We start from the raw sequence: 13,138 nt of genomic DNA, 5'->3' as shown, positions 1-13,138 counted from the left end.
CGCAATGAAAACACTTGCAGATTAACGTGTGCCCCGGAGTAGTTGTAGACGACCAAGAGCTTCTTACAGCAGCAGGAGCTTCTCACTGAAGTCACCAGCAGGACACAATGGAAAATTACTAAGAATGTACTTATCAAATGTATGTTCTGATCTCAATTGTAATGAATCAGCTTTAAGCTAAATTCTTTTTCAGAAATGTTATTCTCATACAAATGGACATAATTACAGTGTTATGAAACGAGACATTGGCAGAACAATTCCTGATTCCATTTGTCTAAGTATATAGATAGATAGATAGATAGATAGATAGATAGATACTTTATTGAATAAAGAAGGATGACAGCAGAATAAGGAACATGTGGCTTGGACTACATGACCTGTGCTGTGTCAATATATCATAAGCCATATTACACTTATTACATTTACGAATTCCCTCACTATCTTACTCAACAACGTCTGCATCTTGATGGTGAAGAGCAGGCATGTCAGATTACTGAGTGGTTTAATCCTAATATGGTGATGTGTCATGCATGCAACAAACAAATTGGAAAACGTAACTATCTGATTTGAAATAATGAACAATATGTGTGTGTGTGTGTGTGTGTGTGTGTGTGTGTGTGTGTGTTTGTGTGTTAGATAGACATACCAGGGGATGGTTTATCCAGTTATATACAGATATCACATATAGGTCCGTAATGTATCTGTTACGCTACGAGCACGTTCAGAAAACACACAGAAAAACCACATGAACATTCGGTCTTAAGAATAGGCATGCGTGCATAGACCCATCACTATTGGGAAACTGGACCCTGTACGGATGTATGAGTTGCTATGTTTCATCAGTTCCTTCCCTTTTCTCCTGACAGCTACATGCAGCTACATGGGAGACATCTTGTCAGAAGGCCAGCGAGTTTTGACAAAGAGCTGCAAAGAATGCAAGGTAATTAATGTTACTCCACCTACCTCGTCCACTGTGCTGGAAATGGATCTGTGTGTTGCTAATTTAGCCAGGCGCCATGCTTTTACAGTGGCCACTGCACTGGCCAGGCTGTGTAAGGCTCTGTAATCACTTCAATCTTCTGTTAACCATCTTGATATGAGCATAATTGAGAGTTATGTGTGGACATTGACAAAGCAATCCAGATAGAGCGCTAAATCAGCGCAAATCAGGGACGCAGAAGGAGCAGGGTAGAGAGTGGACCGTCGTTAAAGTCATTATTCTGCTAAGGAGGGCATTTCACCTCTTGCTAGCCACTTATCAATTACGTTTCGTTTCACTGGTGGAAGAGAGAGAGAGAGAGAGAGACAGAGAGAGAGAGAGAGAGAGAGAGAGAGAGAGAGAGAGAGAGAGAGAGAGAGACAGAGACAAAGAGACAGAGAGAGACAGAGAGAGAGAGAGAGAGAGAGAGAGACAGAGAGAGCTGTTAAATACAGTGAACAGAGACCTTTAGCTTTCAGTGTGGTAGAGAGAGTTAATACGTGACTGCAGGAAATATTTCAGACATATTCATGCAGTTAATCAAGGCCGCATATGCCTGTTGCAATAAATAGACCTCAGCATACCTCATTTCCCTCTCTCTCCCACTGTGTAAAAGCATTTGAAATGGGTTTTCTTCTTTGTCTATCCGTTAAGCATAATTGTAGTTTGTGGGCTCCCCTGGGTAATTGAGGCAGTGGGAGTTTAACCTGCCCGAGTGTGAGAGGTTGAACCGAGAGACTCCCACTTACCAAGAGCTGCTGAATGATGGAGCATGTCCTCTGTGTGCTGATTATGTGACTGACCTTCAAGACACACACACACACACACACACACACACACACACACACACACACACACACACACACACACACACACACAGAGAGAGACACACACCTTGAGGTGCAAGGGGGGAAGAGAGGCACCACCATGCTCAATAAATCAGCCACCCATGATGAATACTGCATTGCACTGCCCTGCCTGAATTGCTAAACCAAGACATATTCATATCTGCTGAGCTGAAAGGACACTGGCCGGTGCATATAGGATCTTGACCCTGCCTGATTGAGAAATCAGCCCCCTTCCAGTGTTCCTCCTGGTCCACCCTCGCCTCATCTCTTTACTGAGTCCAAAACAGAGCAGCTGTGGGCCTGGCTCTCTAACTGGCAGCTGGCTGGCAGGGGCTGGCTGGGGTGGGCGGGACGTGTGTGTGTGTGTGTGTGTGTGTGTGTGTGTGTGTGTGTGTGTGTGTAGGAGGGCAAAATTGTAGGCTTTCAATTAAGATCAGAGGGCCATCGGCCGCTTTCGCTGTCAGAGTGGAGAGTTCCGTCCAAGGCTCTGCCCAACAGCTCACTCGAGCTGCCAAAAAGCAAGACTCCGGGCCGCACCGAAATAACCTCAGCAGGCGCAGAAGGCCTGTCCACACTGCCAAAGATAACTAAAGATGACATCAGTAAAAACAACAGTCAACGTCCAAACCAGCATGTCTGTACTAGATCACTTTCAGATTGATTTTGTGAATGATAGAAATGCTGACAGCTAATCATAATCCATTGAATTTTACATTAATCACATTAATGAATATGAATATTCCTGAGCGAATATTCTGATTCCTGATTATTTCTTAGCATTGGCAGTATGGATGTTCATATTATTATAGTTACAGATCTTTTTATAGTTATCGTTGGCAGTGTGGATGGGCCTTAAAAGATTGGGCTCTCATCAGCTAGGCGGCACCAGGCCTGAGCCAAGTCGGGGAGATAAGAAGGCAGATATAAAAGGATTATAAAGAGGAAGAGGAGGCGGGAAACGTTGTGTGAGTTTGGGTGTTGGGAAGAGGAGGCAGGGAACGGTGTGTGCGTTTGGGTGTGTGGGGACTGGGAGGTGGGAAACAACATCAACCCACAGCCCTGGCTGCTAGCTGTTTTCCAGGCTGCGCCGTCTCCAGCGGCCACGTCTTGTATTGTGATGTTTCTCTTTTTGCTTGATCGGAGAGTGCGCTGCAGTGCGTTGACAGAGACGCAGATTGCTTTAGCCTCGCATTAAAGAGATAAGGACTGTTATCATACAGGAGGAATTGTCCCTGGAGGAATGGAGGCACTTAAAAGTAGGAGGAAGCATCATTAACGCCGCATCTCATCATATCCTGGGACAGAGAGTGAAGAAGAAAGGCAGGAAACAAGAGTGTCGTTCCAGCAGACTGGAACACGCTGTCATACTTGCTGTTGTGTGCACTCTGTTCTCCATTCCCATAAGCCCCCAGGGGAAAACTAACCAAATGTGTCTTTGCTGCCTGTTTTGTTTCTCTCTCTCTCTATCCCCCTTTCTCTCTCTCTTTCTCTTTCTCTTTCTGTCTCTGTAGAATGGCTTGATGATAAAAGTTGCTGAGAGCTGTCCTGTCCTCAACTGCTCGATGGTGGAGCAGATTCTGCCGGAGAACAGGTGCTGCAACGTCTGCAGAGGTGAGATCTTGCGCTCTGCTGTCCATTCAACGCAGCGCTGACAGCTCGCTGCTCAGAAGTGAGGCAGTGACGGGCCCCTCTCACACGGAGCACAGCAGAGGCCTGTCTCTCCATTTGCTTTCAAAAGCCGTCCCGTTGATCCACTCATTTTGTTTTTGGTCAGATATGGCTCTTTCATGAAATGTTGGGCTACAGCTGCTGCTGCACGAAGCAGATTGGCCTCTTTTGTGCTAATAGACTTCCACTGATGGCTGAAATTGCACAGGCGTGTTTTTGATAAATGACTGCATCTTTCAGTGAGCAAAATGATCGTTTTCAGAGGGAACAGAGAACTGCAGGTATATTGCGAGAGTCAGGATGATATTGGAAGTATGTTTGTACTATTTAGATCATTCATGAAGTTACATACATTTTTTGCAGGTTACTTTTATCTGTATGCTTATCTTGCGGTTTGTGTGTGTGTGTGTGTGTGTGTGTGTGTGTGTGTGCGTGCAGGCGTGTGTGTGTGTGCGTGTGTGTGTTTGCCTATGCATATTGCATTCTCCAGCACATTGTGCCCTTTCAAAAACAGTAGCATAGTAAACTATGCAAAGGAACTAATAACAGTCACACTGCTCTGAGGTCTCAGAGAATCCAACACAGCGCGCTGCAGCGCACAGCCCTCATTCATTTATTCTCGCCGCACGCCTCACGCTTTTCGCTGAGCCGTCAGGCAGGGCTGCTGAAAGGAGCGTCCAGAGGTTGGTGGCTGGCGGCTGGCTTTGTGCTGGGCTGTGTCCGGGCGCCCTCCGCTCTCTGAAGCCTTTGGAAGGAAGCCTGCAGCCCGGCGTAATTAGCCTGCCGCTAATCTCGCCCTGGCCCTGTGCGCACATGTCTGTGCCGGCTGCTTTCATTCCACCGCCCCTTACTCCCTTCTCCTCCCCCAGCCAAATTCCCCCAGCCATGTTTATTGTCCGACATTATCTCCTCACGGACAGGGCAGCCCTCCTTAAATTGCTTATTACCCACAAGTCATTAAATCTGCACATTCTCGCATTCAGCTTTAAAAGTGAAGTTTAAAGGCCTTTCACAGGGGCTGTGAGGCTCCGCCGCACGGTTGTCGTGACACCAGGGTGCCCACACGGATGAGTTCTCTCACTCTGTCCCTCTCCTCTCCTGCCTCCCGCTCCCTCTCTCTCAGCTGTCTCCCTCTCTCTCTCTCTCTCTCTCTCTCTCTCTCTCTCTCCCTCTCTCTCTCTTCTTTTTCCTCTTCATCTGCTGCGTCAGTCAAAGATGAAGCCTGCCATTCCTAGCACGGCTTTTCTCCATCATGCCTTTCATGTGCATGTGTGTGTGTGTGTGTGTGTGTGTGTGTGTGTGTGTGTGCGTGTGTGTGTGTGTGTGTGTGTGAGAGAGAGAGCAAGAGAAACAGAATGTGTGTGTGTGTGTGTGTGTGTGTGTGTGTGTGTGTGTGTGTGTGTGTGTGTGTGTGTGTGTGTGTGTGTGTGTGTGTTTGAGGATATGTGTATGTGTGTGTGTGAGAGAAAAAGTGAGTGAGAGGGAGAGTGTGGGTGTGCGCTTCTCACATTTTTCGGTCCCTGATTATGAAGAAAGAGAGGTTTGGGAAGCGTGCAGTTCCTTTTGCTCCACATCATTAGTCTTAAAGGGGCAGGTCATCATAAAAAGGAATGAGAGACATAGATCAGCCAGGCCACTTGTCATCCTGGACTGGGAAAGGAAGTAAAGGCTACAAATTAAGTCTTGGATTGAAGTGAGGTTGTAGTGTCCAATGGTACTGTATTGTGCATTTCATGTGCTGCACTTTGTCTGTGTCATTGTGGTTCTTTTAGAACCCCCAGGCCTTAGTTCTTCATTCTTTAAGTTATTTATGATTTATGATTCATGTCCTGTGGAACTTTGAGCCCTGCTGAGGAGTGTTCTATCTGAATAAAATGAACTATGGCGGCTGCAGACACATTCTTTAAATGGCTCTCATGGAAAACAGCATTGAGATTGTGAAAATGGTCAAAGACTGGAGATAAAGTCCATGTGTTCTCAGACACAGCACTCAGCACACAGCACATTTCATATTTATCAGTTCTTTCAATTTTAAGTCACAAGTTAAACATTTTTTGGTGGGAAAATATTAGCCACTCAACTTAATGTAAATGTGAAAGAGACCTGTGTGAAAGAGAGCTGTGTGAAATGTGAAAGAGAGTGTTCACCACCTGTTTCTTTCAGGCCACGACTTCTGTGCTGAGGGAGTCGCTTGTGGGGAGAACTCTATGTGTAAGAACCAAGACACCAAAGCGGAGTGTGCGTGCAGGAGCGGCTTCGCCTCCATCCATGGGGACTCCACGTACTGCGAAGGTAAGATGAGCCCATCTTCTTAATATTCATCCTACGGCGTCAAGATCACATGCCTTTTTTCCCCTTTGGCTGCTGTAAAGTTGTAATCATTTCCTCCTGTTGCTCTTTATTAGATTTGCACACACATTCACACAAATCTAATCATTTTATACGCTTTGACAGCGTGGCGTAGATTAATCTAGTTAAAAGTAAATAAGGAACTCGTGTAGTCAAAGTAGAATTTGAAGGCCATGGATATTGAAATATTAATAGTGCATTTACCTTGGCGTGAATCTATTAAACATTTTGAGTACTCTGTCTGATGCTCAATAAAACATACTTTCAGGCGTACAAGAGGAAATACATTGATGACCAATCATATCATACATTTTAATCGGTATTACTTTTATTGCTTCATGAGACCTACTGTCTTGTTTTTAATATGTGCAATGTATATTATCAGCATGTGCACATTTGAAAAAGGTGCTGTGAAGACCAAAGGACTTCTATCTTCTATTTCCCTGAGAGTCCCTCTCAAGGTAACTCCAGGTGAAGACGTTGCCTAGCAGTCGAGAACAACTTGCACAGGTTTTCCACAACTTTAAGAGAGAATTTCTGAGTTTTAGGAAGATGACATTAGAATCTGACTTTAATATTGTCGGCAGTTGGTGGGCTCTTGGAAGCCAACAGTAATAGCCACCTTTGAGCACTGCGTTAATGTTGAACGGCGCGGAAAGACAAGGTTACTGTATACGCACTGTTATATTCTGTTTCATTTCCTCCCGCGCTTCCTACTGGGTTTGGTTCTGTTGTACACCCTTTGGCCATATATTGGGACTGCTCTTCTGTTTCCAATCATCTGTGTCTTCTGGCTCTTCGCTTTAGTGCGCTGGGACACAAAGCTGTTATTCCTCCAAGATAATTGGCTGTGAAAATGAAAAGTGCCTTTGGGTTGAATATTTGCCAAGTATTTTAATTAAACCAAGGTTTACATTCAGAAGACCCCAGTCTTACACACTCGAGGTGTGTCATTATCGCTGCGTATGTTTCTCAGTAAGAAGGCTGGCTCATTATTGCATGACCGACATATTGCTGTTTCCTGTGGTATTCGAGCAGATATGCCTAATTGCTCTCATCACCTTATATAGTCACTCATACAGTAGAGAGAGGTTAAATTGTCTCTCAAAGCTTGCTTAAGTTTGCCTAGCGTGATTGATGCTCTTCTACAGCACCTTGGATGTTACCATAACAGTACATTCACCATTAGTGGTGCTAGTGACTCCTGCATAGCTCCACATGTGCATATCATCTGGAGTTGTACCATATTATGAATCCCTGTTGTTCCCTGTAGATTTGTGTATTTTTGTCTCTGCTTACATACATTCCTGATTCACTAATAATCAAATTCCATTTTTAAGAAGGCAAAAATGGCAGGCAGATCCCATGTTCTCTGCAAGGTCAGCTGTCACTGATATCAAATCCTGATTTGCTGCAGCAGTGCTGCTGTGCTGCACGTGTGCTGCATCTCACAGCAGAGACTCCCTGCAGCTCCAGCATCATCGTCCCCATGCAGCAGTCATCACTGGGGTCCTGGGAGATGCCGTCTAATCCTCACAGCCACCACTGCCACTCATGGCTCATGGCAGCACCCTTTAAAGGCATGGTGTCCATGCGTGTTAAGCCTCACGGAAAGCTGAGACAGGTGTTTCAAGATAGACGCGACAGCCCATGAACATTTTTCCTCCCCTCCATGAAAAAAAATAGCACAAGAAAAGCGATAAGAGGCACTCGGCCTATCCTCTCCATATTCCTCTCTCCTCTGCTCTGGGGACGTCACCTGGACATGTGTCCAGGCCTCAGCTACCCTAGCCTGGAGTTGTTTAGCATATCTTGCCAGCGTTGCAGAGCGAGTCCGGGACTGTGGAACGATGCGAGCCCGAGACGCCCCCTCCCCCCACTCGGCTGAGCAGAGCGCTGCAATCCCATTACCTGGCTTGAGGCAGTCCACAGGTGGATTTAGCTGCCCCTGCCGCTGCCCCCATGCCAGCAGATCCCCCCCCCCCCCCACACACACTGCGGATTAGCCCCTCTGATGCTGCATCAGGAAACAAAACACGGGGATTAGCGGGCCCTTTCCACCGCGGGGCCCTCAGATGAACGAGAATCACCGAGGCCCTACAAAGCCCTGGCATTTTGCTCTTGCTTTTCATAAGAGCCCTGGAATAAGACAAGCTAAATCTAATTTACACAGTGCTGGCCTGATGGGTCAAAAATGGATTGTGTTCTTGGGAGCTATGTGCTCTGTTTATGCCTCTACAACAGCCAAAATGTCTACAGTGGCTTTTAATGTCTACTTAAGTGTCATTTGAAAAGCATAAGCTGAAATTATAATACCCATCTTCTTTAATAGCAAACAGGACGCTTCCAAAAAGCTATTATCTCCTACGGTCTGCACCAGAGGAAAGTGGCCAATATTTCCATAAATGCTCTTTCCCATCATGCTTTTCTGTCCTCAGTAGTCATGATACTTAGAGGTTGGGTTATGTTGCTCTGTCACTTTTGGCAGTAGTCACCATCATTCCTCTGTGAGAGTGGATGTGCCTTTCTTTTCTAATGCAAATCTGGATGCTAATTCTGATCAAAGTTGTTTTAGAGACCCCAAAGTCACTTGGCTCCTTTGCAGAGAGACACACTTTTTTGTTCAGTTTGCTCTAATGTGCATCTAAAGGCATCACAGCCAATTTGAAATTAAAATGATATGGGTTGCATTTTGGGTTGCGTAATGGGATGCAAGTGTGAGACTCAATAAGTGTTTGTCAAGAGACCCCATAAGGTACTGCAAATTGTTTTCCGTATTCAATGTTCATTTTTTCTGCATGCCTAAAGACTGTGGTAAGCTAACACATCACTGTGCCATTGTTGCCGCAGTGAAGTCTATGAGTCATCATAATGTATTGATTGCTTTTGTTGCCCGATGCAAATGCAATGGATGTCATCAGTCTAGGACAGAAAGTGCTGATGCAGAAGAGGTTTAAGAGGCCTTAAGGATGCTCTTGACACATCTGTAAAATACTTGGAGGACTTTGCTTTGGATTGTTGAGACTTAAGGGATAGTTGAAGGGGTAGTTGTATGGTTTCTTGGAGTCTAAAATGGACATAATCATTTCTGATTATCTCGGTCTCATCTCTGTCCTCACTTCACAGTGAAGTTGCAGGGTCAGGGCGGCTCATTAGGACCATTTCTTCAAAAACTCGTCTTAACTGTCCTCATCTCTCTTATTGCTCCAATCAGTCAGGAACGTAATGAGATCTTACATCATGAGAGCGAGAGGAAGCCACGCGGGTGGCCATCCCTCATTCCTCCTTCGGCTTAACTAGATCCTGGGCCCCTGTGCTCCCACTGCACATTTCAGAGGCACTCAGCTGAAACCTGGGGAAAAGCCCATCGCCAGCTCTTATTGGACCAAATTGCCTCCATTACAGTGCTCCTCTGCAAGGTTGGAACTGCGCATTGTCGATGGAGGAAATAAGAGCGAATGTTAATAAAGACTTATTAAAGTTATGAGGTGGCTCTTATATGAGGCAGAAAAATAAGCATGGGAGATTAAAAATGTTAAAAATGGAAAGACGTGTTAAATGTTATGAAGGATAACTGCAACTGGCTTTGCATAAAATCAACACTGTTTTTAAAACCTTAGCAGTAATTAGAGTTCCCTATACATTTCACATTCAGAGTGTCTTTGGTCTCACAAGGCACTGTCTAGATTGTTTGTAGTGCCTGTATGTGTGCATCTGGTTGTGTGCTTGTTTGTGATAGTATGTCTGTATTTTGAAGCCTGCTGTTTCCTTACCCACTGTGTGCAAATATCGGAGCTTAAGAGACTTAGTGAGAAAGCTCAACTCACTGCGCGGCACGCATGTCATATTTCAGTGGTGACAATTAAGTCTGGCAAACTCCTTTGAGGCCAGCTGCTGCAACACTAGTGATTTAATGTCTCACAAGAACTAAGACAAATTGTGGCATTACAGTGCCAAAGTAAAGAGTAAATCACTGTTCAGCCCATGCCAATATTTTAGGGTCTTTCTTCTCCCCCTTAAACAGCTCTTTATGTGTGGAGGCGAGGGACAATGAAAGTGCCCTAGTATTTCCACTATCCTTCAGTACCCTCGGACTCAATACAAAAAACTGTCATGCTCTGGCTAATGCTTGATTCCCACATGCAGGCAAGGCTCACAACTTTGTCAAGGAATAGCTAAATCCTATAACTAGACGAAGCATTTTATAAGTAAGCTTTTATTTTCTGTGAAACATTTATTTGGATGTCAAGCATAAGGAACTGAGCTGGCTTTTTGCCTTGTGAAGTAGCTTTTACAGCTGGCCTGGGCTGTGGAGATACTCAGGGTGGATATCACTGCAATATGTTCGCCTGCCTTCCAGTCCCTGCATAAGCCTTAGAGAAGTGAGCATTCATTGTTAGCTTAAGGCATCCAGGCCTCAGAAGATATCAACCTGGTATTGGTCAAATGCACATTGATTTATACTGGCTTCAAACTCGACCGAGAGTTGTGAGCACAGCTCTCTGATCATTCATAATTTAGTGGATTTTTCCCTGTTTTTTTGTTGCTTAGCAGCTTCTGTTGTCAGCATTATAATCTCGAATTGGGCAAAGTAACAGGTGGAAAGTCAGTTTCTGTTCCTGCAGAGTTGCTTGATTGCGGTCTCAGGGTGGTGATAAGGGTGAGCAGTCAGCTGAGATGTTTGAGTGCACTCGCTAGAGTCAGGGATTGCAGTTGTGCATATGTTCTTGGCACTTTCCCTTTTCAAAAGTATTAAATATTCAACTTGACCTTGACATGACCTGAGGCATTCTATTTCATCTCAGATCACTGCAATTACTGGGAATTTGTTCTAGCCATGACCCGCCAGAGACTGGACTTATTTCAGACAGGTTAAAAAAGAGACATTTTGTCTTCATAAGCGTAATGGGTAAATCACTAAATGTCATGCGAAAGTGGTGGAATCGATACCCCTAGAGCTAGAGAAGCCTGGTAGTGTCATGCAGGCATTGTGAGGCTGTCATTGCCCTCACACCCCACTGAAAGGCCACTGTTGGCGGAAAAATATCCGTTCTGGCATCCCACTGTTATTTCACAAAGTATGTTTTCATGGGGATATTTTCAGTATATCATCTACAGTATGCAACCAATGGAGATTATACATCCGAAGATGAAAAAAAATAGCAGAATGTCAAAATATTGTGCATGTCAGCCGTGGTGAAGCTGTTAACAGTAATGATAGGCTGTTACGGTATCATAAGCCCCATGATCACTAGGATGTGGACACGGCGCATTCAACTCATTATCCTACTCCTGTTTTAATAGCACAGACCTTCAAATAGGGCTGCTTGATTTGAGCCTTAAATTACGCATCAACCTACAACAGCCCTCTTTATCATATCTGTGTCAGGGGGATTCTAATCATTTAATTGCACATTGATATTTCATGACTGAACGTTGCATCAAATCATTTTAATCCATACAGATTCCATGATCAAATGGAATGTCATCTTCGAGGAGATAAATTCAAGATGAAAATTAGATCTGTGGTTTGTAATTTGGGTCATTATGAGAGGAGAACATATTAGATTAGATTAAACTTTATTGGCATTGTGCAGAGTACAAGTACAGAAACAACTAAATGCAGTTTGCGTCTAACCAGAACAGCAAAAAAGCAGAAAAGTGCAATGTGATAAACAGTATAGGCAGGTGGTGCATAACAAGTATATACAGTTAAGAAGGTGGAATTGTTTACGGTAATATTAATTAACTATAATTATATGCAGTGTATTAAAAGAGCAGAATATATATGAATATACAGTATGAACAATGAACAACATGCAGATATGTACAGTGTAGTAGCAGTAACATTACTGTATAAGAGTAGTAAATATAATATAGATATATGCAGTGTATTAACAGTAATATATTATAAGAAAAACAGAATAAATATGGATATTCAGTATGAACCAGACAGATATGTACAGTAGTGTGCAGTGCAGTAACAGTACCATTGCAGTGTAGTAACAGTAACACTGTAAAAATGTAGTATGTGCAGGATGAATAGTACAAAGAGCAGTAGAATATATATAAGTGTAGTTACAGTATGTACATTTTTAAATATGAATAGAACACAATGGGTGGGATAGCGTAGTGCAGTTGTCCTGGAGGAGGGGGCTGCTGAGGGGCAAAATGTCCGCAAAATGTCCGCCTCTTTATTGCCAAGGTTGCCATGGTCATGCACACCTCAACAGGCACAGGCAAGGAAGCAATGGGGTGCAGAGCTAGAGTTCAGTAGGGTGACAGCTGCAGGGAAGAAGCTTCCTTTGAACCTGCTGGTTTGGGTGCAGAGAGACCTGTAACGCCTCTTGGAGGACAGTGGGGTGAACAGTCTGTGGTTGGGGTGAAAACAGTCAACACACATGCATACACAGCATAGATCGCATGCAGGCAATGTTCTTGCCCTGGATGACCTCAATGGAGGTGAATTAGGAACCAGTGATGCATTGGCATACCATATTGTGACACAGTTGGTGAGGATGCTCTCAATAGTGCAGCGGTAGAACTTCACCAGGATCTGAGGAGATACTGTAGGTGGACCTTCTTTAGTCTCCTCAGAAAGAAGAGACGCTGGTGAGCATTCTTGATCAGGGTAGAAGTGTCATAAGAAATGTACTGTTGTGCATCATCTTCTCTACTGTATGTAACAGTGAAAGTTGAACCTTGTTCATAGTCTATTTAAACTACATGAACACACCCAGTTAAGCAAGGAGGGTTCGATGCGTAACAAAATGTCATGCATTTCCAATGGGACATCATCCGTTTAACTATGAGAAGCCACTTCACAACATTTGTTAGCCATGTGTTGTCATCTGTGTCCACGTTGCTTGTGTCGACTATGAACCAGCCCTTAATACGTTGTTGCCTAGTGATGTTTCCTAAAGGCGGCATGTAGAAGCTGAATGGAACAAAATACAAAATGAATCAATAAGCTCGAGAGGCCATAGGCCGTGTGCTGCAGGGTAGCACAGGACAGTAGCACAGGGTAGCAGCACAGGGTAGCAGCACAGGGTAGTAGCACAGGGCAGTAGCACAGGGCAGTAGCACAGGGTAGTAGCACAGGTGGCACATGGTGGCACAGGGTAGCACAGGGTAGCACAGGGTAGTAGCTCAGGGTAGCACAGGGTAGTAGCTCAGGGTAGCACAGGGTAGTAGCACAGGGTGCAGCCTGAGCGACAGGCTGGCAGTGGTAAGCTTCTAGCCTTGAAATCTAGACGCACCCTAGCGGCAGCAAATTACATTCGCTGCCAGGGCT

The 13,138-nt window shown here is 44.6% G+C and overlaps 1 protein-coding gene across 2 annotated transcripts in view; it reads left to right on the top strand.

Annotated features, from left to right (window-relative positions):
* Nucleotides 1-13,138, top strand: part of LOC121681975 (protein kinase C-binding protein NELL1-like) — a 168,626-nt gene that overhangs the window by 69,102 nt on the left and 86,386 nt on the right. For both annotated transcript variants that reach the window (XM_042061943.1, XM_042061944.1), the window contains 3 exons: nt 867-940; nt 3,339-3,438; nt 5,659-5,787. In XM_042061943.1, coding sequence (XP_041917877.1) covers nt 867-940; nt 3,339-3,438; nt 5,659-5,787 — 303 coding nt within the window. The remainder of the gene's footprint in view (nt 1-866; nt 941-3,338; nt 3,439-5,658; nt 5,788-13,138) is intronic.

This window comes from Alosa sapidissima, chromosome 14 (assembly GCF_018492685.1).
Source record: "Alosa sapidissima isolate fAloSap1 chromosome 14, fAloSap1.pri, whole genome shotgun sequence".
NCBI lineage: Eukaryota > Metazoa > Chordata > Actinopteri > Clupeiformes > Clupeidae > Alosa > Alosa sapidissima.
Note: the sequence above shows the minus strand (reverse complement) of the source record. Positions and strands in the feature narration are given on the sequence as shown.